The following is a 27,960-nucleotide window of genomic DNA, read 5'->3' on the forward strand; positions in this document are numbered from 1 at the left end:
CAGATAAGCTGTACTGACTCTTTCCTAAAACAGCCGAACTTGTGGAGGAGTGCAGAGTAAAGACACACACATGCACACACACACACACACACACACACACACACACACACACACACACACACACACACACACACACACACACACACACACACACACACACACACACACACACACACACACACACACACACACACACACACACACACACACACACACACACACACACACACACACACACACACACACATCTATGACAAACTCACGCACACACAATACCTTCGTGGCATTATCCCTCCCTGGATAACTTTAGATTCACAATACGTTTGTGTTGTTTACATTATATGCACTTGTGACCGGGAACAAACAAACACACTTGCAAAACTCTGTTGCTGCTCCAGAAAAACAAACTGCATCCAATGTTTCCTTAACGCTGTGTTCTTTGGGAAGCTGAACAAGGTTATATTTCCCTCACAACCAGAAACACACTTCTTTAGACATTTGACATTGTTGATTTTGTGGTCTAAAAACAAAGCGCTGCCGACAGCTCATAGAAGTTCGAGAAGTGCCCATACAAGGAAGTCCACCCAATTTTGACATAATACATGGACGTAATAGTGTTTTTAGCACAGAAATACTCTGTCATACGTCCAACTCATTTTATTTAATTTTGGCCATGTTTAGCATGAGCATCCAAACTCTTTAACAATGTAAAAAAGTCAGAATGCCTGAAATAGCATTAGACCCCCCTTTAACAATATTGTTTGTTTGGGTGTGTTTCAATTTTCAACAGCGTTTTTCAGAAATCGCTTACTGCATCTTTAATGGTTTAGGTGAATAAATCAGTAAACAACAAAGGTGAGTAAATCATGACAGAATTGACTATTGCTTTAAACTCTTACAGTTGGAATGCATGTTACCTTTTCAACAGAGAGTCCCAGCACCATCTCATCATCTACTGCAAGCAGCCTGTGTCCCACTGCAATTCTACCATCCTGAAACACACACGCACACAGGTTTGAAACACTAGGTAGGCAGCTCACTAGGCTTTGAGAGAAATCCATACAGTACAGAAACTAGCACATGACAAAAGTCAAGTCAAATGTATTTGTATAGCGCTTCTTACAATACAGTACACATTGTTTCAAAGCAGCTATACAGAAAATCATGATGTTCATATCCATACACGCACGCACGCACGCACCAAGTCCTCTTGTATTTCATCCTTGTCCCACCAACCTGTCAAACAGGCACCACTTTTTCCTACATTTCAAACCTTACATTGTTCTCTGGAATATGGAATATCAGAAATATGTCACATTACAAAAGTAAAATAGGTTGTGGACATTGTGTCTGTTGTCTTTAATTTTGCACCTAGACCATATTCATACCCTTCCAGCTGCTCCATTGTCATCTACACTGTGAATGAGACATCCGTTCCTGCTGTCGTCCTCCTTCAGGGCGATACCCACGCCTCCATCCTCCTTCATCCATGAGATGGACATAGAGACAAAGAAATAAAACACTTAACATCGCTGGCACAGTGAGAGAAACCGCACAAACACAGAGTCAAAGGAGAACTGAAGTGTGCGTCTTACCACAGGAAGAGTTATGTCTTGGATCATGTCTAGTGTTGAGCCGGGTGTCTCGGTCTGGGGCGTAAATAAGAAATAACAGATTAAACATGATGATGACTGAACAAATGAATGGATAAACATGAATGACTGAATGAATGGTCGACTGACTGACCGACCGACCGACCGACCGAACAAACAAACAAACCAGATTTTGAAGGTTTGGCTGTTTAGATGTTCAGTTCAGTGTAACTACAACATCATGCAGCCAAAAGGCTTCTATGAATTTTTTTTCCATTGAAGGCCATTTGAAAATTATTTGTGTATCCTGATAAAATAAAATACATATATTTTTTTTGCGAGAAACATTTAAATGGCAAATATTTCATAATAGTATTGTATTAGTATTTGTTTTTAGAGGGCTCTTAAAAGCAGGAAATGGACTTATACTTATAAAGAATATACTTAAGTGAGAACTGAATGCAGCGTTTTCTGACAATTAACTGCATATTAATTGCAATTAAATGAAAATGAATTGTATATAGTGTGAATTTATAATAAGTGCAAATAGCTGAATTTTTTTTGTGCTTTTGACCCACTTAAGAATAACTTAAGTTGTATACGTAATTTCATAACTACTTTTATTGTTTTTGAAATTCGGTTAAAGTGTATTTAAATGTATTTAAATATATATATTTAATTACACCTTTGTATAATTTAGTATATTTAAAAATATATTAACTTTAAATGTAATATCAAATAAAACACTGCAGTTAAAATTATAATCAAGTAATTTAGTTTAGTCAAAACATCAAATTAAGTGCACTTGTTAAAAGGTTGAGCAATTAAAAAAAAACATTTAAATTTCACTTAGAAAATAAATCTACAAAGTGCACTTTTAAAGTCTATTTAAGTGTGTTAAGAAATTAAAGTGTACTCTCTTTAAGTACACTAAAGCAGCCTTTTATTTCATTAGTATAATATGCTATGAATTTATGTAATTAATTACTCACCCTCATGTCAATCCAAACCCATTAGACATTTGTTCATCTTCGGAACACAATTCAAGATATTTTTGATGAAATCCGAGAGCTCTCAGAAACCACTGGAGTCACATGGATTATTTTAACAATGTTTTTAATACCTTTCTGGACCTTGAAAGTGTTAATTAAATTGCTGTCTATGGAGGGGCCTCAGAGCTCTCGGATTTCATAAAAAATATCTAAATTTGTGTTCCAAAGATGAATGATTTTTGATGTGATAGAATTAACATTTTTGGGTGAACTATCCCTTTAAGCACACTTCTTTTTCACTTAGTATTTGTGTGGGTTCCCTTCGCTATAGTTTGAGGACAACTACAATATAATTGTCCCCAGAAGTTGACTAAATCTTACATAAGCTTTTTGGGGGACATCCTTAAAGGTTAATCTGATGCTGATCTGTTAAAAAATAAACACAGCCTCATGTTGTGTCAATCACGTTTACACACTGCCTCCGAAACCTTAGTCCGTCATAAAAAAAATTGGATCGTGTTCGATTTTCTGCGTTTTTTGCATCTATAGCAAGCATTTTGAGAGGGGATTTGACAATTCAGAGCCACCGGATGACGAATAAGAAAAAACGCATATGAAAATTTCGGTCTTAGTGAGCAAAGACCTTTTGAGTTAGGTTGTGCGTTAGTCTGTAGTAAGAAGAATTGTATGGGACAAGCACATGTAGATAGCTTGACACAGCTGAGTGTGAGTGTACCTCTGTGTGTGTGTCCGTTGAGTCTGTCTCCTTCATTGGCCCGACAGCCATTTGACTCAAAGCATCTCCATTCCTGAAACACACCACATGTGTCAGCAATCAACGGGCTTCAAAATCCTTTCAAATCTACACATCAACACCTTTGACCTACCGGATGAAGATGATCTTGACTTTTGAGGGCGCACTTTTAATAATGGAAGAGGCGTTTTGATGGCTGCGGCCGTACAGAACCTGACCGTTTATCTGAAAATGCCACAAGATCAATCAGAAAATGTCTAGATCTGTTTAGCTGTCATTAATTATTCACCCTCATGTCGTTCCCAACCCGTAAGACTTTTAAGATATTTTGAATGAAATCTGAGAGCTTTCTGACCCCTCCATAGACACTTTCAAGGTCCAGAAAGGTAGGAAAGACATCGTTAAAATAGTCCATGTGACTCCAGTGGTTCAACCTTAATTTAATGAAGCGTTGAGAATACTTTTTGTGCGTGAAAAAACAAACACAAATAACAACTTTATTCATCAATTTCTTCACGTCTGTGTCAGTCTCCTATGCTGTTGACGTAGGAAATAGAGTGCAATTGTTGAATAAAGTCGTTTGAACCACTGGAGTCACATGGACTATTTTAATGATGTCTTATACTTTTCTGGCCTTGAAATTGTTTTAAATTGCTGTCTATGGAGAGGTCAGAGAGCTCTCAGATTTCATCAAAAATATCTTAATTTCTGTTCCAAAGATGCATGAAGGTCTTACGGGTTTGGAACGACATGAGGGCGAGTAAGTAATGAAAGAATTTTCATTTTTGGGTGAACTAACCCTTTAAGTTGGTCATAAAAGCACTCTAAAGTTCAGCTAATTGTATTTAATAAAAAAAATAATTATAATACATTTTCATTTAATTGCAATTAACATACAATTAAGTGTCTGATAACATTACATTCAGTATTATTTCCGTAATAAGTATATGTAATTTTTTATATGCTGAAGTGCATTTTTCCCCCCACAAGTGTCAAGCTGATGTTTTACACACACTCACCTCCAACAGTTCATCGCCCACCACGATGTGTCCGTCTCGCCCAGCAGCGCCGTTGGGGTCAATGCCCACAACAAACACACTCATGCGTGAACGGTCCCGGTTTCCTGCCAGACTCAAACCCAAACCTGTGCGGCCCTTCTCCAACTCGATCATGTGCAGCTGACCCGGTAAACGACCGTACCGCTCCGTTACCTTCTCTTCTCACACACACACACACATTCATATATTAGAGCAACATAATTTAAAGAGCATTTCTGAAGTGTTGCTGAGGCCTGCAGTTAAAAGCTTTTACTTGTAAATTATACTAGTGATCTCTAGTGTTACTGCATTATTTCTGTAGATCATTTCTGTCTTATTGCCACCCCATAAAGGTTTACAGTTCACTAAAGTGGAAATGCACTTACAGTTATAGCATTGAATGTGCACGTGTAGTGTATTCACATTTAATACATTGTAAACAAACAAAAAAACTGCTTAAACTGCAGTGTACTTAAAGAGATTACACTTTCATCTTTCTTAACTCTTAAGCACACTTTTAAATGTGCACTTTTCATGTCAAGTTTCATGTCTAATCATGTCAAGTTTTACTTTAAAGTAGTTTTTAAATATATAATCTTTCAACATACTAAAGCACATGTAAATTACTTGATACATTTGAACTGTACTGTGTTATTTGATATTACATTTAAAGTTAATGTATTTTAAATGGACTAAAACTTCATCATTACAAATGTGCAATTACAAATATATTTAAATACATGACAGAAGCTTTAACAGAAATTATATTAAAATATATTTTAGTCTAGCATTAATGCTTGTCAGTACATTTAGCAGTTATTTTAACCATATTTCAAAAACAACAGAAGTCATTATTAAATTGCATATAAAGATGTACGTTAGATCTTCTTAAGTGGGTCAAAAAGACCCACAATTTTCATTTAATTGCCATGAACACGTGTAGCATGAAAATAATGTAATAACTGCACATAATGTAATAAATATTACATTATTATTGTAATAAAATGTTCATAATGTAATAATTTTTGAAATATAATAAAATCTTGAGCTCTTAATGTAATAAAAAAATTTACATTATGAGAAATTATTACATTATAAACTCACCAAAAATATAAAAAAAAATATATAAAAAAGTTTTCCTTTACAGTCTATTAAAAAAAATCTAAATGCAGTCTTAAACTACTGGGAAATGCAACATTTAAATATTCATGCAATTATTATTATTAGTCTAATATTTTTATATAAAGCATTGGTATTCCTTTACAGTACATTTTTAAAATCTAAATCCAATCTAAATCTAAATGCCTACAAAATCCAACAATAATAATAATTGCATGAATATTTAAATCTGTTGCATTTCGTAGACTGGATTTAGATTTTTAAAAATGTACTGTCAGGGAATGCTAATATTTTTTTGTTTTAAAAGCTATTACAATATGACAATGATTTTGGTGAGTTTATAATGCAATACATTTCTCATAAAATGTACAAACGATAATGTAGTACGTATTACATTATGTGCAGTTTCTACATTATGAGTTGCTACAACATGCTAAAGTGTACTTTTTCACAAGGGTCTCCCAATCCAGTCCTGGACGAGTGCAGTGTGATCAGTGCCCTCTGGTGGCGCTGTGTGTTATAGCGTATGCAAGACTCACTCCAGCTGTATCCGTACTCATCCTCCTCTTCGTCATCAGGACCGTTGTTAGGAAGAACGAGTCTATCGGGAATCTCAGTCAGAGTGTCCGAGTCTGTTTCCCCAACATGTGGAACGACTGGCAGTGACAGGATGGGGGTCGTCAGGAGGATTTTTCCCTCCTCTCGATTCAGCTGCCACACAAATTAAAAGTGTTTTTTACTTAACATTAAAACGCATTAAAAAACTATATAATTTATATCCAATTAGCACGTCATCTGTCAACACGGCATCCTCCATTAAACCCATGAAATATGAAGCTTAATGTAATAAAATCACATTCCACACATTCATTTGTTCTTCATTTCTCAGCATGAAGAACGAACAAACAAAGACATGCTGCTGTTCTTTAAAAGCCTTGTTAATCATTTGTTAGGTCTGGTAAATTCAAGTTATCAATATCGAAAATATACAGATGTACAGTACGTCTCAAATGTTGTTCCAAATTTGTATGACTTTCTTCTGTCGAACAAACAAAAAGGAGATGTTTAGCATGTTTAGTTATACATTTTGGTCTGTTCCTCATACAAAACTATGCTTATGATGATTTTTAGTCCTTTTTAGAGTTGGACAACTCCTGGTCACTCTGTGCTTTCACTGTATGGAAAAAGAACAGCGTCTGATAAACATCTCCTTTCATATTCCACAGAATAATGAAAATCATGAAGATTTATGGTAAATAAATGACAAATCTTTATGTGTAAAAAAAAAAAAAAAGATTCCTTTTAAACTAAAGTCAGCCTTAGCATTAAATCAGCTTTTCAATTGTGCAAATACCAGTGTATTTATATATTTGGAAATCATCATATTACTTATAATACAGCAAAATTGTTACAATAGTGCAAAAAAGTATTTATTTTTATTTGATTATATATTATTTATTTATATATTTAAATTATATATATATATATATATATATATATATTAGGGATGCACGATATATCGGCAACATATCGTTATCGGCCGATAAATGATTATTTTTGATGTTATCGTTATCGGTCCAATAAGAAAATTTGACCGATATAGTCAAGCCGATAGATAATGTATTATTTCCTTCAGCTGAGACGGACGCGCTGTCCACCATGATGGGTTTGAATTGCTCTAAATATGTTTGGAATCACTTCGAAAAGGAAAATACAGTTATGTGCAACATGTGCAGCGCAAGTCTTCTATAATCTACATAAAATGATAATGAGAATAGAATAGGCTGTAAAAGAGCGTTGTGTTTCAGCGCGTTTGTTGAGGGAAGAGCGCGCCCACGGAGTTACACCTTCATGACGAGCACAGTCAAGTTCGCTTGTGCATTCACAGCCTTTTGTGCCATTGTAAGTTGTAATATTATATTTATTATTATTCTGTGTATGTAATATCATATAGGATGCGTTTGGTTGAGTTAATAAACGATGCAGTAAAGCACTTCATTGCCTACCGGTCTTTCACGCGCCCACGGAGTTACACCTTCATGACGAGCACAGTCAAGTTTGCTTGTGCATTCACAGCCTTTTGTGCCATTGTAAGTTGTAATATTATATTTATTATTTTGTGTAGGCCTATATAATCCCATATAGGATGCGTTTGGTTGAGTTAATTAACGATGCAGTAAAGCACTTCATTGTACCGGCGCGCGCATTTCAAACAGAAATGCACAGCATTAATAACTACTGGGACTGTCCTATACATAACACTGCAATGAGAATATTTCTGTTATAAAACGTAGTGAATTCTCTGGGTTTAGTTGTTTTTCAGCGCGCTGTTGTGGGAAGCGTCAACAACGCATTCTGACCAGCACAGTAAGTTCGCTTGTGCATTCGCGTCATTTTAAGCATATGTAAGTCGTAATATTACGTTTTTGTAGTATAAACATCTGATTAAAGTCATATAGGATGTGTTTGGTTAAGTCAATAACCCGCAGTGCTTCACTGTACCGGTGATCATCTTAAGTTTCAGCACGCTCTCAAACAGGGGAAGAGCATCCACAGGAGTTCTAACCCTTCACCTATGCGTGATTTTGTGCTAATATAAGTTGTAATATTATATTTATTTTGTATAAATATCTGATTGTTCTCATATATGATGCGTTTAGTTGTTAATTAAACTTCTAAGCGCTTCAGTTTATGGTTGTTCGTTCATTCTCTCCAGCTTCAGCGCGCTCTCAAACAGCAACATTATTCCTAATAGACTAGACTAATATTACAGATGTTTACTATTACTGTAATATTAAACATATTTTTTTTCCAAAAACACAGAAGCATTATTTTTTATAATTAGCACTTTTAATGTTCTAGTATCATTTCCATCAACAATATGGTTTGATTAAAACCATTTCTTTATCGTCTGTGCGGAGGTTATTTCATGCACTTGCATTCTGATTCTTTATTATGCAGCCTAAGTAATGCTGTTCAATTACTTGTTTGCATTATTTAGGTATATTATTTTAATTTTTTAGACAATATAATTTTTGGTAACATTTTACAAATAAGGTCTCATTTTATTAATGCATTAACTATCATGAACAAACAGAGAGCAATAACCTTTGTTTCTTTTAGTAATAAAATGTTTGTGTTTTGTAACAGTCCATTCACAGTTCATACCTAATGTTAAAAGACACAACTTTGGGTCTGAATATGTTGAGATTAACATGAACTAAAATTAATAAATCCTGTTGAAGTATTGTTCATTCATTGTTGGTTAACTAATACTAACAAAAATTAAACCTTATTGTAAAGTGTTAAAAAAAAAATGTTGGCCATAGGAGTGTAAAATTAATTTGAAAAGGTAAGGAATCTCACACTGGTTCAAATAGGCTACTGTAGTGTATAGGTTTGATTTATGTTGAAGTGTTTGGGACATGGCTTTTAATGGTGAGCCTTTTGTTTTTGTAATCAGGCTCTCAGAGTTTATTAAAATTTGTATTTAGATTTATCGGCCAATATATCGGTTATCGGCTTTCAAATATTAAGAATTATCGGTTATCGGTATCGGCCAAAATGTTCATATCGGTGCATCCCTAATATATATATATATATATATATATATATATATATATATATATATATATATATATATATATATATATATATATATATATATATATATATATATATATATATATATATATATATATATATACACAGTGAGGAAAATAAGTATTTGAGTATTACACTTAGAAATCATGGAGGGGTCTGAAATTTTCATCGTAGGTGCATGTCCACTGTGAGAGACATAATCTTAAAAAAAAATCCAGAAATCACAATGTATGATTTTTCAACTATTTATTTGTATGATACAGCTGCAAATAAGTATTTGAACACCTGTCTATCAGCTAGAATTCTGACCCTCAAAGACCTGTTAGTCTGCCTTTAAAATGTCCACCTCCACTCTATTTATTATCCTAAATTAGATGTACCTGTTTGAGGTCGTTAGCTGCATAAAGACACCTGTCCACCCCATACAATCAGTAAGAATCCAACTACTAACATGGCCAAGACCAAAGAGCTGTCCAAGAGACAAAATTGTACACCTCCACAAGGCTGGAAAGGGCTACGGGGAAATTGCCAAGCAGCTTGGTGAAAAAAGGTCCACTGTTGGAGCAATCATTAGAAAATGGAAGAAGCTAAACATGACTGTCAATCTCCCTCGGACTGGGGCTCCATGCAAGATCTCACCTCGTGGGGTCTCAATGAACCTAAGAAAGGTGAGAAATCAGCCCAGAACTACACGGGAGGAGCTGGTCAATGACCTGAAAAGAGCTGGGACCACCGTTTCCAAGGTTACTGTTGGTAAAACACTAAGACGTCATGGTTTGAAATCATGCATGGCACGGAAGGTTCCCCTGCTTAAACCAGCACATGTCCAGGCCTGTCTTAAGTTTGCCAATGACCACTTGGATGATCCAGAGGAGTCATGGGAGAAAGTCATGTGGTCAGATGAGACCAAAATATAACTTTTTGGTCATAATTCCACTAAACGTGTTTGGAGGAAGAAGAATGATGAGTACCATCCCAAGAACACCATCCCTACTGTGAAGCATGGGGGTGGTAGCATCATGCTTTGGGGGTGTTTTTCTGCACATGGGACAGGGCGACTGCACTGGATTAAGGAGAGGATGACCGGGGCCATGTATTGCGAGATTTTGGGGAACAACCAGTTAGAGCATAGAAAATGGGTCGAGGCTGGGTCTTCCAACATGACAATGACCTGAAGCACACAGCCAGGATAACCAAGGAGTGGCTCTGTAAGAAGCATATCAAGGTTCTGGCGTGGCCTAGCCAGTCTCCAGACTGGAACCCAATAGAGAATCTTTGAAGGGAGCTCAAACTCCGTGTTTCTCAGCGACAGGCCAGAAACCTGACTGATCTAGAGAAGATCTGTGTGGAGGAGTGGGCCAAAATGTGTGTGCAGTGTGTGCAAACCTGGTGAAAAACTACAGGAAACGTTTGACCTCTGTAATTGCAAACAAAGGCTACTGTACCAAATATTAACATTGAATTTCTCAGGTGTTCAAATACTTATTTGCAGCTGTATCATACAAATAAATAGTTAAAAAATCATACATTGTGATTTCTGGATTTTTTTTTTTATTGATTATGTCTCTCACAGTGGACATGCACCTACAATGACAATTCCAGACCCCTCCATGATTTCTAAGTGGGAGAACTTGCAAAATAGCAGGGTGTTCAAATACTTATTTTCCTCACTGTATATATATATACACACACACACATACATATACATATACATACATACATATATATATATATATAACAATAAAAAAAAAACTATGAAAAGAAAGAGGGTTTTAGGGCCATATATATGCAAATGTTATGAAATAAGTTCCATAACTGCATATAGATGGGAGAGGAAACACACACCCACCCACACACACACAACACAAACCTTAAACGGTGTAGGAGTGAAAGGATTAGTCGGACATAGACGGAGGAAAGGTCTACTGTGAGTGTCAACGGCCTACAGAAAGCAGAGAATAACCAGCACCAGTGAGACAGAGACAGAGAGAGGGAGAGAAGGAAAGAGGGAGATCAAGTACTCATTCAGACTACAGCAGTTCACAATATAAAACATTATCTACACCACAAATTGTGTTCTTAAAGGGATAGTTCACCAAAAAATTAAAATCAGCTCATGATTTACTCATACCTGGAACGTCAGTCTCTTGTGAACACACATACGACAGTTAGCGGAAGTTGGAGATTACAGTTTGTAAAGTTTTAAATATGAATATTTTTCTTACACAAACGCATCGCTTCAGAAGGCCTTTATTAACCCCCTGGAGCCATGTGGATTACATTTATGATGGATAGATGCACTTTTATGGACTTATGGAAACAGCCATTCACTGCCATTGTAAAGCTTGGAAGAGCCAGGACATTTTTTTATATAACTCTGACTGTATTCGTCTGAAAGAATAATGTCAAATACACCTAGGATGATTTGAGGGTGAGTAAAATCATGGGCTAATTTTCATTTTTGGGTGAACTATCCCTATAAGTGTAACTTGCCCACAACAGGGCAAGTGACAGCTGGCCTCAAACTCAGCTGGTCATATTTACTGTTGACCTTTGAGAGCCTACAGTCTTTGTGCCACTATTGGAATAGAATACTAGTCAAAGACTGAGGAAAGTTTGTTCACTCGGCAGCCATATTTGCAATGTCTCCGGGCAACAAATTTGGGCATCCAAGACCTATCTACTTGAATGAGGGAATCCTGAAATCTCAAAAACTGCTTGCTGAACTCACAACAAACATTTAAATAACAAAATGTAAAATAAACTGTCCCATAAATGCTTTTTAGTATGCTCAAATAGCATATTTTTAGGCTACACCAGCCAATGCGCACATCTCAGAACACTATTTATATAGCAACCGGCTCTTCTAATGGCAGCTGCAGTGATGCAACAACGTTTTCAATCAGCGATTGGCTCTTATTTCGAAGGCGGGACTTATTCCGCCATATTGCGAATTGCACTTTCTCCCATTCATAAGTAACATGAGTGCTTTCTATATATAAAGTCTTTGTTCTAGCTTAGTACATACTGAATAATGTGTAGTGTACACGATATTGCCTGCTAGTTTTTTGAAAAAATATTGAAACTATAGACAGTATGTGCAGATAAATGATTGGGAACATATGCAATATCATTGTCACAAGATTTTATCACATTGCATGTGTGTGGCCTACTAGTTATCAATTTGGAATGTACACATTTTTTACATTTTAATTTCATTTTATGTAAAAATATAAACTTTTTTTCAGTACGATCAAATAAATGAACGAGTCAAGAAGATATAAAAATCATGCATATAATTATTTCTGGTTCATCTGTTGCATTGAAAATGGAATGTCAAACTGAGCATGTTGCATTGTGGGATATAGTATTTCACACAATGTGCTCTACTTTACTGCACATTTGGGCAAATATAGTATGTCACAGTTTTGTTATGGTTAACTATATCTAAAACAAACCACAATGTATATAATTTTGTTAATTGAAATAAATCTGAAATAAATAAAATATAAATATTATATGAAAATATAGGCTATGGAAAAAAAAGAAAATTAGAAATGTTGCTTTGGCAACTAACTACAAACTGAACTACAAAAATAAAGAAAGAAAAAAATGAACAAACACTAGTAAAAATGACAAAAGCACATAAAATAACTCAAATCAAATCACAAACATTTTATTTTAAAATATTGATTTTCAGAGTTCACGTTTTATTTAGTATTTATTATTTAAATAAATACATTTATTATTTATTATTTAAATACTATATAGTGTTTATTATTTAAATACTATAGTTGTATATAAACAATACCAAAATAACACTGGTATGTCATCCTATTATATGCATACAGAAATGTACATACAGTATAGATAATACACATTGCAGACATGTTCAAACAAGTTATTAGTATGCTATTCTGAACACTGCCTCAAGTCTCAGCTGGCACAGCTAGAGACTGCTCACAAGCGCCTAAAGCATACTGCATGCAAACATCGTACGAGTTGGTTAAAATATGCATTGCCCATCACATTGGCTGGCTTCTGCACAACTTCTGAGAGTCTGGCTGCCCAGGGTTTTATCAGTTCACAAGGAAACTAAGATTAGTTTACGATGTAGTGTGCTGCTACGTCTAAGTGTCTAAGCTTCATCCCAGGGCTGTGCACAGACATTTTGAGGAGAAGTGGCCCAAACCAAAAAAAGGGGCAGTGTAAGGGGGTTGAGTATCATCTTAATATAGGATATAATATATATATATATAACAGAAGAATATGTAAAAGTATGGTATTTGGGGTAAAAGGCACAATAATTTACATGATAATACACAGCTGCTGACTTTTCCATTTGTTGATATGACATGGTTAGATTCAGATGGTAAATATCATATTAAGGTGGTTGTCTAGCTTAGAGATAATCATCATATTTATAATGAAACCATCAGATTCAAAAATAGGATAATAATCATATCTAAAAATATATTTATTTGTTACTACTGTAAAGCTTTACTCAATTATTATGGGATCTCTTTCAATGCTCTTACTAATTTTTTTTTATTTTTTTTTTAAATGTTTCTGTATGTTTAAAAAAAAATTAACAGAAAATAGTACAAACTTTGCTAAAGAGATTAAGTATTAACTTGTACATGATTAAAAAGCAAATTTTTCTTAGGGTGTGCCTTTAACCCCAGCATTGTACCCTATGATACAACTAATTTAGAACATTTATACCTTTTTTTTAATTGTGTATACTATTAATATGGTCTTAATAAAATATCATAAATATGATGTAGCTATGTTATAGATAGTATTAACTCAGACAATTGATTACAATGGGAAATATACTTTACAGGAGTTAAAGTGTGACAAACTGTCAGCTAAAGATTTACCTGCTGGCATGCTGGAGCTTTGAATCCACATTTGCAATGTTGAACAGGCATTAGCCTCCCTTTTTTGCGAAGTCATTGTTTTTTGTGCCAACAACAGCAAATGTTGTGTTATTTATATTAGATCAGATCAGGTACACTAATTTGAAGACAATTAAATATCTTCCAAGAATGTGGATATCTTGCACAAGTTCTATTAGAAGACCAGGAGCAAAACATTACCGATAGAAATACAAAAACAAACTACCAAATTACTAATTCTGGATCAACCACTGTCTGTAATGTAGATTGTAGTTTGTAATCGATCTTTTAATGGGACGACATTCTGGAACTGCTGTCTCCACAGAGAGCGGGCACTGCCACAGAATATGAGCGATGCTACGGAGCCAGCGGGAAAACACGGAGCGGATTAGCGGAATTAGTGGATCTTAAGCGGAACGGAACGCTTTTATAGGAATCCTCTGGGGGTGAGCAACTCAGCCAATGAGGGCAGAGGGGCAGTGGCTCTACACTCTAAAAAAAAAAAGGTTCTATATGGCACCAAAAATAGTTCTTGGCTCGTAATCATAGGGGAACCTTTTTTAGTGCTATATAGCACCATTTTTGGTGCTTCAGTGGTTCTTCAGCGGTTCTTCAGAGGTTCTTCAGCGGTTCTTCAGAGGTTCTTCACCGGTTCTTTGACTAAGGTGCTATATAGCACCTCTGAAGAACCACTGAAGCACCAAAATTGGTGCTATATAGCACTAAAAAAGTTTCCCTTATGATTACGAGACTTTTTTTTTAGAGTGTAGCCACCGGGCCACCCCCCTGTGCACGGCCCTGCTCCATCCTATTTTGCCAATTAAATTCTTATGGTTTTTCCAATTGTTTGCTCATTGTAGTTTGGTGGGGTGAATTTCCATGTTTGGATTTCTGGATGTCAGGAAACAATCCTTAGAATTAAGAGATTTAAACAATTATTTACATTAGTGTGCAAATTGATGTATTGTTAACAAAAAGACCCCTGCCTTATTGTACCATAGGGAACTGTTAGCCAGTAACATGCATCACAAAGGCGGTTATCTTCAAAAGACCCGCTCTGAAATGCTTAACTATTACAGACATTTCAATGACTTTTCCAAGCCTGAACATCACAATTGTAAAACTCTCTGGTATTTCTGGGTTTTGTATGATTAAGGAACGCAACGTCGTATTACATTTTCTTGCACAATTATGTCTGTGAAATAATCAGGACTTAAACTGACAGGCTATTAGTGAACACTCTGCTTCTGAGAAGGAGTTTCTGTCTATTTCCTCACTCTTCATGATGTTCCAAGTCTTATTTATACACACTGATGAGCCAAAACATTATGACCAGTCACAGATGAAGCAAATATTCATGATCATCTCCTAACAGATCATCTCCTAACTGCCTACACTCTTAAAAATAAAGGTTCTTTGGCGGGGTGTATGGGTCCATCAAGAACCATTAATATCCAAAAAACCCTTCCATTGCACAAAAGGTTCATTAGAATATAAAATGGTTAGAAAAATAATGGTTCTTTAAAGAACCTTATACAAAACAGTTCTTCAGGTAACCAAAAATGGTTCTTCTATGGCATCGCCATGAAAACCCCTTTTTGTTTTTTCCTGGCACCTGGCAAATGGGCAAGTGAGTTTCAGAACTGGACCTTGTGTAACCCCCCCTGTTCGAACCCGGGACCGCCGGCATGAGAGTCGGACACTCTAACAAGGAGGATAAAGGGCTGCAACCTCTAGCGTCAGTCGCTAGAGCGTCTCTAGAGATCAGAGGAGTGAGGTTTACTCGCACAGCCACTACTAGCTGGCCTCCGTTACACTCACGCCCCTAAACCTCACTCCCATCTAGGTCACGACACCAATGTAACCCCCCCGTTCAAACAGCCCGCTCCAATCGGGACTCGAACTCAGGTCCGCCGGCATAAGAGTCGGACACTCTAACAAGGAGGCTAAAGGCTGCAACCTCTAGCATTACTCGCTAGAGCGTCTCTGGAGATCTGAGGAGTGAGGTTTACTCGCACAACAACTACGAGCTGGCCTCTGTTACACTTGGAACAGTGTAAAAAGGCCGTCTGGTCCGATGATGGCCTTTACATGTGACTGTGGAAGTGACAGTACCAGGATGCTTTGTGGGATGACGAAAAGCCAGTGGAAGGAGTGTGATGCTCTGGACAATATTCTGCTGGGAAACCTGGGTCCAGCCATTCATGTGGACGCAAATTTGACACATATTGCCACCAACCTAAACATTATTGCAGACCAGGTACACCCTTTCATCACGGCAATGGTGTTCCCTGGTGGAAGTGGCCATTATCCTCAGCAGGATAATGCACCCTGCCACACTGCACACATTGTTCAGGAATGGTTTGAGGAACATGATGAAGAGTTCAAGTTGTTGCCCTGGCCTCCAAATTCCCCAGATCTCAATCCAATTGAGCTTTTATTGGATGTTCTGGACTAACAAGTTTGATCCACGTTGGCTCCACCTCTCAATCTACAGGACTTGAAGGATCTGCTGCTAACATTTTGGTGCCAGAGACAACAGGACGCCTTAATGGGTCTTGTAGATTCCATGCCTTGGCGGGTCAGTGGTGTTTTGGCAGCATGCAGAGGACCAACAGCATAATAGGCAGGTAGTCAAAATGTTTTGGCTCTTCAGTATAAATAATATATGTATATATTTATATACCGAACATAAATACACAAATCAGAGTTCATTTCACTGACTGGTTTCAGAAGCTCTTGGGCTCTATCATACACCCGGCGCAATGCGGCGCCAGGCGCAACGCAAGTGTTATTTGCTAGTTTCATCCCAACGCAGTTATAATTTTCACGTCTTGCGCCTGGTCTGAAAACAAGGTGTGTTGAGGCGTACTGTTGGCGCGTTGCTACTGTTGAGGCAACTGAAAACAACTGCGCTAACTGAAACCTTGTCTAAAGTCAATAGTGCAATATTTTTTTGGCATTCAAAGAGCGCGTTAGTATAATATGCGCCTATAGGCGGGCGCACAACATGATTTTACAATTCGCTCATTTCACACACAAGGATGCGCAGCAGCACACAAACATTTTTATATATGAAAATGAAAGGATTAAAATGTAAATGATTATTATTGTGTCCATAAATATAAAAATGCCTACATGTCATAATGGATAGTCATTGCATGTTTCAGAATTGCCTATTTGCAGTAATGACGAATGAAATTGGCTTATTATTTGACCAATAGTGGCAATACACACATGTATTTAAATTGACTCGTCAGGTTGAGGGTGTCTATATTTCACCATGTAAATAGCGAATCTGCCATGGAGCGAGCGCACCTGGCTTTTAAAGGGAATGGGAGATGACACTCTGATTGGTTTATTGCACGTTATGCCCAAAACACACCCATGACTCATTAAGAGAATAGGGACAACCCTTTTGAACTATGCGCCGAGCCAACCATTAAACTACGTTAAACTAGCAAAAGTAGATTTGGACGCGCCCTACACTCTAAAAAAAAAGGCTCGTAATCATAGGGGAACCTTTTTTAGTGCTATATAGCACCAATTTTGGTGCTTCAGTGGTTCTTCAGCGGTTCTTCAGAGGTGCTATATAGCACCTTAGTCAAAGAACCGGTGAAGAACCTCTGAAGAACCGGTGAAGAACCGGTGAAGAACCTCTGAAGAACCGCTGAAGAACCACTGAAGCACCAAAATTGGTGCTATATAGCACTAAAAAAGGTTCCCCTATGATTACGAGCCAAGAACCATTTTTGGTGCCATATAGAACCTTTTTTTTTTTAGAGTGTAAGTGCACTTGAGCTGTGCGCTTTAGACCATGCAGTTAGATCAATAAAATAGGGCCCCTTGAATTAAAAGCTCACTGGAGGAAAAGATTATTAGTCAGTGTTGTTATTTTTAACTAAAACTATAAAAAATATTTTATATCTAATTTTCGTAAATTGAAATGAAGTGTAAATAAAATAAAAATAAATATTAGATGGAAAAAATGTAACTTAAAAATGTTGCCTTAGTACGTTTAAGTACTAAAATAACAAATAAAAATGAATTAAAACGAAATGGAAATACAAAAACCTAATAAAAATTTGAATTTAAATAAAAACTGAAAATATAAAAATAAAACCCAATTCAATAATCAATACTATAATAGTAGAGTAAATAATACTAAAACAACGGATAAAATGACCTCAGTGATTCGGTCTGTTCCTCATTTAAAGCCACCTGGAACTCAAAAGACTAGGGGCCAGATTTACTAAACAGGGCATTGTGCACATGATCTACTGACAACTCGCAAATGAAAGAACACAGACGCAGCCGGATCATTTACATAATGACCAATGTAATCTACCAAGAGCAGCACAAATTAGCGTCTGGTTTAAGACATGCTTTTTTGGGGGCAGTAAATAATGGCACAAATACCAGTAAATTGACCAGCGCAAACTGTAAATCGTAAATTGTAAATTAGTAAATCGCCTTGCGTGATTCACTTAAACACTCTCCTTCCATAAAGTTTGCTTTTGGAAAGGGAAACTCCTACAAATGCATATACAATAAGGTCAGCCAGCAAAAGAGGGCTTGCACTGGGCAAGCTGTTGGCAAATCTGGCCCCTGGTCTCTTTATAGTGCTTTTTTGATGTTTTTTTGTTGTTTTTTTTTTAACTTAACAGCCATGGTCACTATAAAATGTTGTGGTAATGAAAAGCCATGACCACATTATGGTTAACTATTTAAAATCCAGAGAAGTAATGGAGTCATGTCTGTGATTCACATATTAGAAGTTTATATCAGTTTAATAAAACAGCGATTTCACTCAGTTTGTACTCACCTTCTCATTGCTGGTCTTCAAGTTGAAGGCTGAAATGTCTTCCACTGCATCCAGCGCAGATGTCTGCCCGTTATTAAAAATTAAAGAACAACCCTCATCAAACACAGCTTAAGATGAAGTCCCACAAAAACCTCTCTTCATGACCTCAATAATGTCATTAAACTCTAATGTCGTTTACAAAGCTCTCTGTTGGTCTAGAAGATCCAAACTAAAAGTCCTCCACAGTAATGAATGTCTGTCCTTATGGCCGTGGGCCAGCTGTGGATTCCCCCTCGTGTTTTGTACTTGTTGTTCAGTACCATTGAAACAAAGCTAGTTTTAAGAGCCATCTGCAGAGAGCCATCTGCTGGGCGGGAATGAAGCATGGATCATTAACGCACATCTGGACACAGAGAGTTTATAAAGGTCTGATGAAGTGAAGGACAGGCCGCATGGAGCCAAACTTTAAAGGTGCCTTGATACGAGGCAGTGGCCAGTTAGAAATATACCAGCACTTGGACATGTTACTGAGATGAGTTAAACATTATTACAACACATTCAATCCTGTATGGGGTAATAAAATGATTCATGGTGTAGTTTTTGGATCTTTTGCAGGTTGAGATTTCAGCCAAAACAGTCGTGATGTGTGATATCTTGATTAAAAACAGAGTTGTTTTGAGTCAGATCACAGAACCCCTTCTGAAAAAGAAGTACACTTTAGCATACTTTTAAAAAGAGTGCTTAAGTGCAAACTAAATGGAATGTTTTCGGACACTTAATAGCATGTTAATTGCAATTAAATAAAAATGTATTATATTAAATGAAATCAGCTGAACTGAGTGTTTTTGACCCACTTAAGTGGGACTTTTTATATGTAAATTCATAATTATTTCAATTGTCGTTGAAATATGATTAAAGTGTGCTGCCGAATGTACTGACAATACTAAAATATACTTAAATGCCATGCATTTCTATTAAAATTTTCTATTGAAACTATTTGAATTTGCACTGTTGAAGCTACAGTTTAGGACATTTAAAATATATTAATTATAAATTTAATATTGAACAAAATTAAAATCAAGTACTTTACATGTGCTTTAGTATAGTCAACACACCAAAATAAAAGTTAAAATGCCTCTTTATGGCATTACAAAAGATTATCAAAACAATTATTTATTAAGTAAAACTTTTAATTTGACATTATTACAAAGTGGACTTTTAAAAAGTGTGTAGTCATGAACGTGTACTCTCTTTAAGTACACTTAGGTGGCCTTTTATTTCATTATTATTATTATTATTATTATTATTATTATTATTATTATTTTGTTATCTGCAGATTTACAACTTGATTTACACTACAAATGCAAATTCAAAACAATGAAGTGCACTTCTCTTTCACAAGGGATTTTTTTACTGCACAAAAATGTCATCAATATTTGTTTTCCTCAAAGAACGTTAGCATATAGTAGAAATAAGAGCAAAAAAATAGCATGAACATGCTTATAACCACGGAAAACCATGGGAGAGTTTTCTAAAATGTACCATTTGATAACCATAAAACATATCAGACACACACACAGGACGTCTCAGTCTAACCTGTAGCGGTTTGTATGTAAAGCAGGTTTCAGGATAAGGATGAAGGGTTTGCTCTGAGCGGTTCAGCTGTAGGAGGGCTACAGGAGGCTTCTAGAAGCACAACACAGGGTGTTAGCAAGCTAGTATATCAGCCTAAACACATTTAATCCTGGGAGACAGATCATTAAAAAAATCCAATATGTAAACTAAAAGTGGCGTTATTGAAAAATGAGACTTGGGACAACAGTTGAACTTTGGAGAGACTTAACAGGAACATTACTTATTTAATTACATTTGATTGCGTTCCCATGTAAATGTGTTTTAAGTTGATTTACTGGCAAAATTTAAGGCTAAGCGGATGTCAATTGAAAGAAGGAATGCTGGAAGCAGAGATAAGACTGTCGGCTGAGGGCCGAACAGAAATTACCTGACACTTTGGCATAGGGAAGCATTTTAACGTTGCCCCGTATTTCTCTATGACAGGAGGTGAATCAAAACTATACAGAGAGCCAGGCTGAGAGACAGACAGATGTTGTGAGGATCAAGAGCAGACAGACAGATAGATGAGGAGGAGGGTGAGAGACAGATGCAAAGTAGTATCTTTTTGAGCACTAAATGGTAATGAAAGCGGTTTGTTAGTATTTGTGATACTATGACTCACAATGATTCTGCTGCCAATTTCAAATTAAGCAACACTGTGTACATTGGGATGATTTGAATATGCTTCCTATTTGGCCATAAGGTTTCTCAAAGAGCATGTCCTCCTTTCTTGCGAGTAGCATTAAGAGAGCAGTGTTTTAATAGTCTTTCTGATTTAAACTTCAGTAGCCAAACTGTTCAAGTTGGTAAGCTTGATTCATTTCTATTAATCTAAACTGTTTCTAAATCTAAATCTATATTTTTTTTATTAAAATGTTTATATTAAATATGTAGGTACATATCACTGCTTATTACTACCCTTGTGAAAAAGAAGTGTACTTAAATGTATTGAATCATTGCTTTTAAAAGAACACTCCACTTTTTTTGAAAATAGTTGAAAATTGAGTTTTACCGTTTTCGAAACCATTCGGCCGATCTCCGGGTCTGGCGGTAACACTTTTAGCATAGCTTAGCATAGATCATTGAATCTGATTAGACCGTTAGCATCTCGCTCAAAAATGACCAAAGAGTTTAGATATTTTTCCTATTTAAACTCAAGTTGGTTATGTTGACAGAAGTTAGCCTATTTTCAGGTGCTGCGTAATATCATTGCGCCTGCTGCACCCATGGTACGGCAGCAAAGTTCCTTGATTATTACGCAGGAATGAGAGTATAGTTCAATGATCTATGCTAAGCTATGCTAAAAGTGCTACCGCCAGACCCGGATATCGGCTGAATGGATTCGAAAACGGTAAAACTCAACTGTAACTCGAGGGGACTTGGAAAATTAGCCTATTTTCAAAAAAAGTGGAGTGTTCCTTTAAAGAAGTAAACGTATTTTGATGTGTTGACTAACATACTAAACACATGTAAAGTACTTGATTATAATTTTAACTGTAGTGTGTCATTAAATATTACATTTAAAGTTTATATATTTAAATGTACTTAACTTAATTAAAATAAAAGATGTACTTAAGTCCTACTTAAGTGGGTCAAAAAGCACTTGTAAGTGTAGATAATTGCAATTAATATTAATGTAAACTATAATAAATTTTAGTTTAATTGCAGTATATTCTTTCAAAGTATTTCCATAATAAGCTAAAGTATACTTCTTTTTCACAAAGGTACATATTGTTATATTGGAAAATTTTGATGAAAATTATTGTAGTGAAAATCAGTGAGGAAGAATTGTTAACTAGATTTTTACTGCATTTTACTTCTTACATGAAACATTTTGAAAAATCTAGGAATGCAGTGGCTGTTCAGATTTCAGACAAATAAATTAAACCATTGCAGAGCAAATACATAAAATATAAATGCAAAAAAAACATATGTATATAAGAGCATCGACCTTTCTAAATTAAAGATTTTCTAATGGCATAACAGTTGTAGAAATTTCACTAATATTGATATCAACAACTAAACATTAGTATTGTCACAAACCACGTTGAGATTTAAGCTATATTGCCCAGCTATAGTTAGGGCCAGATTTACTATGAGCGTGCATCAGTGCAAACCTTCTTTTGGCGTTAAAAAACTACTGTCAGGATTTACTGAAGACGTGCAGTGACAAATTAGCGCTGGTTATTTTGTGGCTGAACGTATTGCATATGTATTTGTAGGAGTTTCGCTTTCAGGCGCAAAATTTATGGGAGGAGAGTATTTAAATGCAAGGTGATTTACAAAGTTTTGCACTCGTAAATTTACTGGTATTTACCGCCCCCCCCCCCAAAAAAAAGGTCTTAAACCAGACGCTAACGGGTAGATTGCATTGCTCATTATGGATATGATCCGGCTGAGTCTGTGTTCTTTAATTTGCGAGATGTCAGTAGATCACATGCAGAACTTTCCACTCCCATCTGTGCTTTTATAGAATTGTGCTCTCACGCTAATTTGCCCTGTTTAGTAAATCTGGCCCATAGTGTGCAATTCATATAAATGTTATGAGCGTGTTAAAAAGCATAAATAAAAGGATCTTGTCATTTCCCATGATCAGTAGATGCTTGCATTGTGTGTGTGATACTGACTCTGTCTTTGTGAATGATGCTCTGGACCAGGAACACCACAGGGTTTCCAGCATTACGGATGGCCTCCACTGCCTGCTCATGACTGGCGTCACGCAGATCCACTCCTCCCACCTGACACACACACACACACACACACACAAACAGCTTGAGCTCATGAAGTCATTACTGGACTATATCAGCAGGTGCGTAGTTCTGTTCAAAACCCACCAAAAGATGCCACCCTGTTGCATACCAGTATATACAATGCCACAGTACAAATAAATGAACTGATTTTGCTAAATCATTTATACCACATCACATTTTAAAAAGTCAGACACCAAGTAGAAAACTGTGCAAACTGTGCCATGTTTGGCCACTTCCAGTGTAGACAGCTTCGCTGATTATAAAGGAAACGTCTTGGTTACTATTGTAACCTCTATTCCCTGATGGAGGAACAAGACGTTGTGTCAATGTACTGACAACTAGGGGTCACACTTGAGAGCCCCAAACCACTATGATAATTTGAAAAAAGGCTAATGAGAATTGACGAGTGGAATTTGCATGCTCCACTCCCCTGGACTTACGGGTATAAAAGGAGATGGTGTGCATTCACGGTTTGTGCTGAGGAGCCAAGAGTATGACCCGGCCATTCAGCGAGCAGTTCAGTGTTGTGGCAGGTGGGACACAACGTCTCGTTCGTTACACCAGGGAATGATGGTTACATTAGTAACCAAAACATTCCCTGTCTGTCATTCACTTCAATGTTGTGTCGATGTACTGACACTCGGGGTCCCTATGGAAAATGCCACAACAAGCTGAACCGTGTTACTAGGGTTTGGCGGTGCAGATGTCAGCAAGCTGCACTCACAACGTTGTAACCTTCCTAACACCCCACGTAAGCCATGTAGTACCACACGGGGACAGAAACTTACAATGGGAATAGGTCACTTCAGACGTTTTTTGACCATATTTTAAAAACCTTACACTGTGCAGACAAAAAGTTAACGCTGGGGAAGTGTTCCTTTCTCTCTGCAGAAAAAGAACTTTACAGAGGCCACATCCTGCCCGCAGGGAGGTAAACATGTGGAGAACACAGCACATGGACTTACCAACTGGGAAGTACCACAGATGGAAAGAAGTTTCTGCTGTAGGTCCTACCTGAAAAGGGAGGAGCTCTACAACAAAGTGACTGGCAGAAGAGCAAAGCTCTGCCTAGGGGAAGACACGGGTTTACCATCAGGGAAACTACCATAGAAAATACATTATATTTGATTTCCATCAGGGAATCACTACTATAGATCACCTAGTCCAAATACAGGGGCTGACCTAAAAGGGCATACATCACGAGTACTGGGCCTGGCGTCAAATTCCTCTGCTTCATTTGACTGTTGCAGGCTGCTAAGGGGTAAAACACTTCGAGTGTTCACCCTTCTGTGGTGCTCATATGGATAAAAAAGTGTTTGTTATCATCTCAGGGAGGAGAAAGGTGCTGTGTGCAAAAGGAACACCTGGCCAGTTGCCGGTCGCTTCCCTGTTCGTAACACACGAGACAAAACTGGGAAAATAATCTCAAAGTTATTGGGTGTCGCCCAGCCTGCTGCTCTGTAGAGGTCTTTTAGAGAGGTGCCGTTAGATAGAGCCCAGGAGGATGCATTCCTTGTGGAGTGTGTTCACATTCCTAAGGGGCACAGCACATCTTGGGTCTGGTGTGCCAAGGCAATGGCATCCACAATCCAGTGGGGCATCCTCTGTTTGGGGACAGCCTTCAGCTTCTGCTGTCCCCCCCAAAAAAGAAAAAGAGCTGCTCAGAGTATCTGATGCTCTGTGTGCAGTTGAAATAAGCGTGCAAGGCACGTACTGGACAAAGCAACGACCTCATCCCGGCACAGTGCTTGCAAGTTCTCCACTTGCTCCCTAATAGGGGCACCCGGCTGAGGTCTCAGGTTCACGTGAGAATATTCTGGACCAAACTCTAAGCACACTTCGCTGACAGAAAACGGTTGCAGGTCCACAACCCTGTTGATGGAAGCGAGGGCGGTCAGGAGGGTCATCTTGAAAGAGAGGACACTTAGCTCAACTGACTCGAAGGGCTCCAAAGGTGCTCTCTGTAGGCCCAGCATGGTGGCCACATACAATTTCAAGGTGGAGGGGGGCAGCAGTCCCTCCAACCTCTCCTGCAGGAAGCAAAACACAGACCCAATTGCACATCTCTGTGGGTCTTCACCTCGGAAAGAACACCAGTTAGTAAACGGACTCAAATTCAAAGCATACACCCACCTCATAGAGGGGGCTCTAGCCTGAGTGATAGTGTCTATCACTGGCGGTGATAGTCCACTTAAGTCTTCCTCGTCCCATCCAGGGGCCAGATGGGGAGGTTCCAGAGGTCTGGGTGCTGGTTCCAAATTGTGCCCTGTCCCTGAGAAACAATGTCTTTCCTCAGGGGGATTTACCAGGGAGGGGCTGCTGCAATGAGCATGAGCTCCAAGAACCAAGTCTAGGTTAGACCAATACGGCGCAACCAGCAGAACATGTTCTTCGTCCTCCCTGACTTTGCACAACGTCTGTCTCGGTCAGGGAATATCACAGCAGGCAGTGGGAGGATTCCTGGGAAGCAAACAGGTCTACCTGTGCTTCGGCGAATCAACTCCAGATCAGCCGGACCAACTGGGGATGGAGTCTCCTCTCTCCCTGGAGCATCACTTGTCGCGACAGGACGTCCATTGCATGATTGAGATCACCTGCGACATGAGTGGCCCGCAGTGACTTTAGTCGCTGCCGACTCCAAAGGAAGAGATGATGGGCGAGTTGCAACGTGCGACGTGAGCCTAAACCGCCTTTATATATGCAACCGTTGCCATGTTGTCCATCAGACTAACGCGTGCTTGCCCTGGATCAACGTCTAAAACCTCCACAGGGCCAGCAATATTGTTAGCAACTCGAGGCAACTGATCTGCCAAAACAGTCAAGGTCCTGTCCAGGAGCCCTAAGCTGAGTGACCGTAGCATATTTATAAGCTATACTTTTTTTGTTGTTGTAAAAATGCAGCAGGTTTTGCATTAGGGTTAGGGTTAATTTACAGTATTCATAACTAGCTGTATATAAAAAACATTATAATTAACAATTTTTCAATTTAGCTAAATGAACGTGCATGTATGTGTACCTCTACAATCCTGTCTCCTGTCTTTATTGTGCCGTTGCGTCCTGCTGGACTATCCTCCAAGATGTGTTTAATAAAGATGCCCCGCATCACTTCTCCGTTGCTAAGGCGACTGCCCATGCCTCGCCCACCAACAATACTGATGCCCAGAGATTTCCCTGCTTCCCTGTGCAACTCCACTCTGAACAAACACACACGCAACATTCAATTAACATCAAGTAATGACAATTTGCCAAACATTCTGATCAATACATTTACATAACTTTTCCACAGTTGCCCTCACTGACAAGTTGTACAATTAATAGATGATACAGGCCAATTTAAAAAGAATATGAGTTTCACATGTATATTGTAAGACAATTTGATCTCTTTTTTACCAGTATTTATGGTACTGTTTATGCACTATAACACATTCATTCAATGCAGTCATACGTATTTTCACATTTCTTACTGTTATAATCCCACCTTCTATGTGTTTTCTTTGCATGTCTGGAAAATGTATTTTCCAGGTTTTGTTAAAAACATTTGTACCAGCGGTACAAATTCAGTGTCCTGGGATTTGACTCTTTGATTGCAAGCCAAGAGCTTTAACCACAGAACCAGTGATTAAGTGTAAAGTGTGTGTTTAAACTTCTGTCTGGCATTTTAAAATCCAATATTTGAGCCAATATTTAGTGAGAGTCAGACAAAATGTTGCCAATATAAAGCCTGACAACTGATGGACATTTTCACAGTCAACTTTGTTGCTGTGTTACAGATAAGTCAGTTGGCATATGAAAAATGTTTTGATACATTTTGCCAGCTGGGTCACAAGATTATCAGGCCAACATTTTGGGAAGATCTGATGAAAGATGGAGGATGAGTTTGAAATGATAATTGGCAATGAAAATCCACATAATTTTAAATTTAGGCCAAGTTAAATTTAGTTGATAAATATTTGGTGCTATCCATTTATGGTGTAAACAGTGCAGCTTCGTATTGAAAATATATATATTTTAATGTCAAAATATATTTCAAAATATAAAAAAAGACGTTTCCAATCTTAAAATACATTTTGGGAAATGCTAAATGTTTTTTTTAAAATACATATTTTGAACAAGCCCTGTGATCGACTTGCCAGGTTGTTTTCCAGCCTACGTCTCAAGGCATTGCTATAGGCAAGCAGTTTGAAGAATAAATGGATATTTTGGACATTATAAATATATTTATAAATTTGGATTGACAATATTTCAAAATGGGCCAAAAATATACAAAGAAATAAAAGTAACTAAAACTTATTGAAAATATATTTTTAAATATATATCAACAATATTTGCTGGGCATTTCAATAACATACAGCATTTTGTATCAAAATTAAAAAATAGTGATATCATTTGGTAAAAATCTTATGACTTTGTCAAATTCAAGACAATTACAGTAAATTTAGAGGTTTTCAAAGCCACATAATGGCCAATTTTGAACTGATAGTGACAGTAAAGGTTTTGAGTGCAAGACCCTAAAATTGGTCAGATTGATGTTCAGACCCTAATGAATGCACCAAACTTTACTCCAAATGGTTTTAAGGAAGACTAATAGACTAAAGTTTTATATTTGTACTCACCTTCGTGGTAGCTTCCAGTTGTTGGAAGCTGCTGTCTGTCGTTCACTCTCCTGTCCCTCTCCATCTTCTCTCTCTGGAAGATCTGTGACTGTCTGACTAAACACACAAATACAACACCTCACATTTTTTGTACATTTTTAGAGCATTTTACTATGAGTCAATGAAGCTGACAGGAGAAAGT

The 27,960-nt window shown here is 37.3% G+C and overlaps 1 protein-coding gene across 3 annotated transcripts in view; it reads right to left on the minus strand.

Annotated features, from left to right (window-relative positions):
* mpdz (multiple PDZ domain crumbs cell polarity complex component) overlaps nucleotides 1-27,960 on the minus strand; it is a 151,253-nt gene that overhangs the window by 26,542 nt on the left and 96,751 nt on the right. For 2 of the 3 annotated variants that reach the window (XM_079810729.1, XM_079810731.1), the window contains 12 exons: nucleotides 27,780-27,875; nucleotides 26,183-26,360; nucleotides 23,044-23,154; nucleotides 20,399-20,488; nucleotides 18,824-18,886; nucleotides 6,034-6,205; nucleotides 4,358-4,554; nucleotides 3,472-3,563; nucleotides 3,321-3,393; nucleotides 1,596-1,649; nucleotides 1,389-1,481; nucleotides 918-992 (listed from right to left, as the gene is read on the minus strand). In XM_079810729.1, the coding sequence (XP_079666855.1) occupies nucleotides 918-992; nucleotides 1,389-1,481; nucleotides 1,596-1,649; nucleotides 3,321-3,393; nucleotides 3,472-3,563; nucleotides 4,358-4,554; nucleotides 6,034-6,205; nucleotides 18,824-18,886; nucleotides 20,399-20,488; nucleotides 23,044-23,154; nucleotides 26,183-26,360; nucleotides 27,780-27,875 (1,294 nt within the window). The remainder of the gene's footprint in view (nucleotides 1-917; nucleotides 993-1,388; nucleotides 1,482-1,595; nucleotides 1,650-3,320; nucleotides 3,394-3,471; nucleotides 3,564-4,357; nucleotides 4,555-6,033; nucleotides 6,206-18,823; nucleotides 18,887-20,398; nucleotides 20,489-23,043; nucleotides 23,155-26,182; nucleotides 26,361-27,779; nucleotides 27,876-27,960) is intronic. The other variant, XM_079810730.1, reaches the window with a different exon arrangement.

This window comes from Gobio gobio (assembly GCF_949357685.1).
Source record: "Gobio gobio genome assembly, chromosome: 2".
In the NCBI taxonomy this organism is placed as follows: domain Eukaryota; kingdom Metazoa; phylum Chordata; class Actinopteri; order Cypriniformes; family Gobionidae; genus Gobio; species Gobio gobio.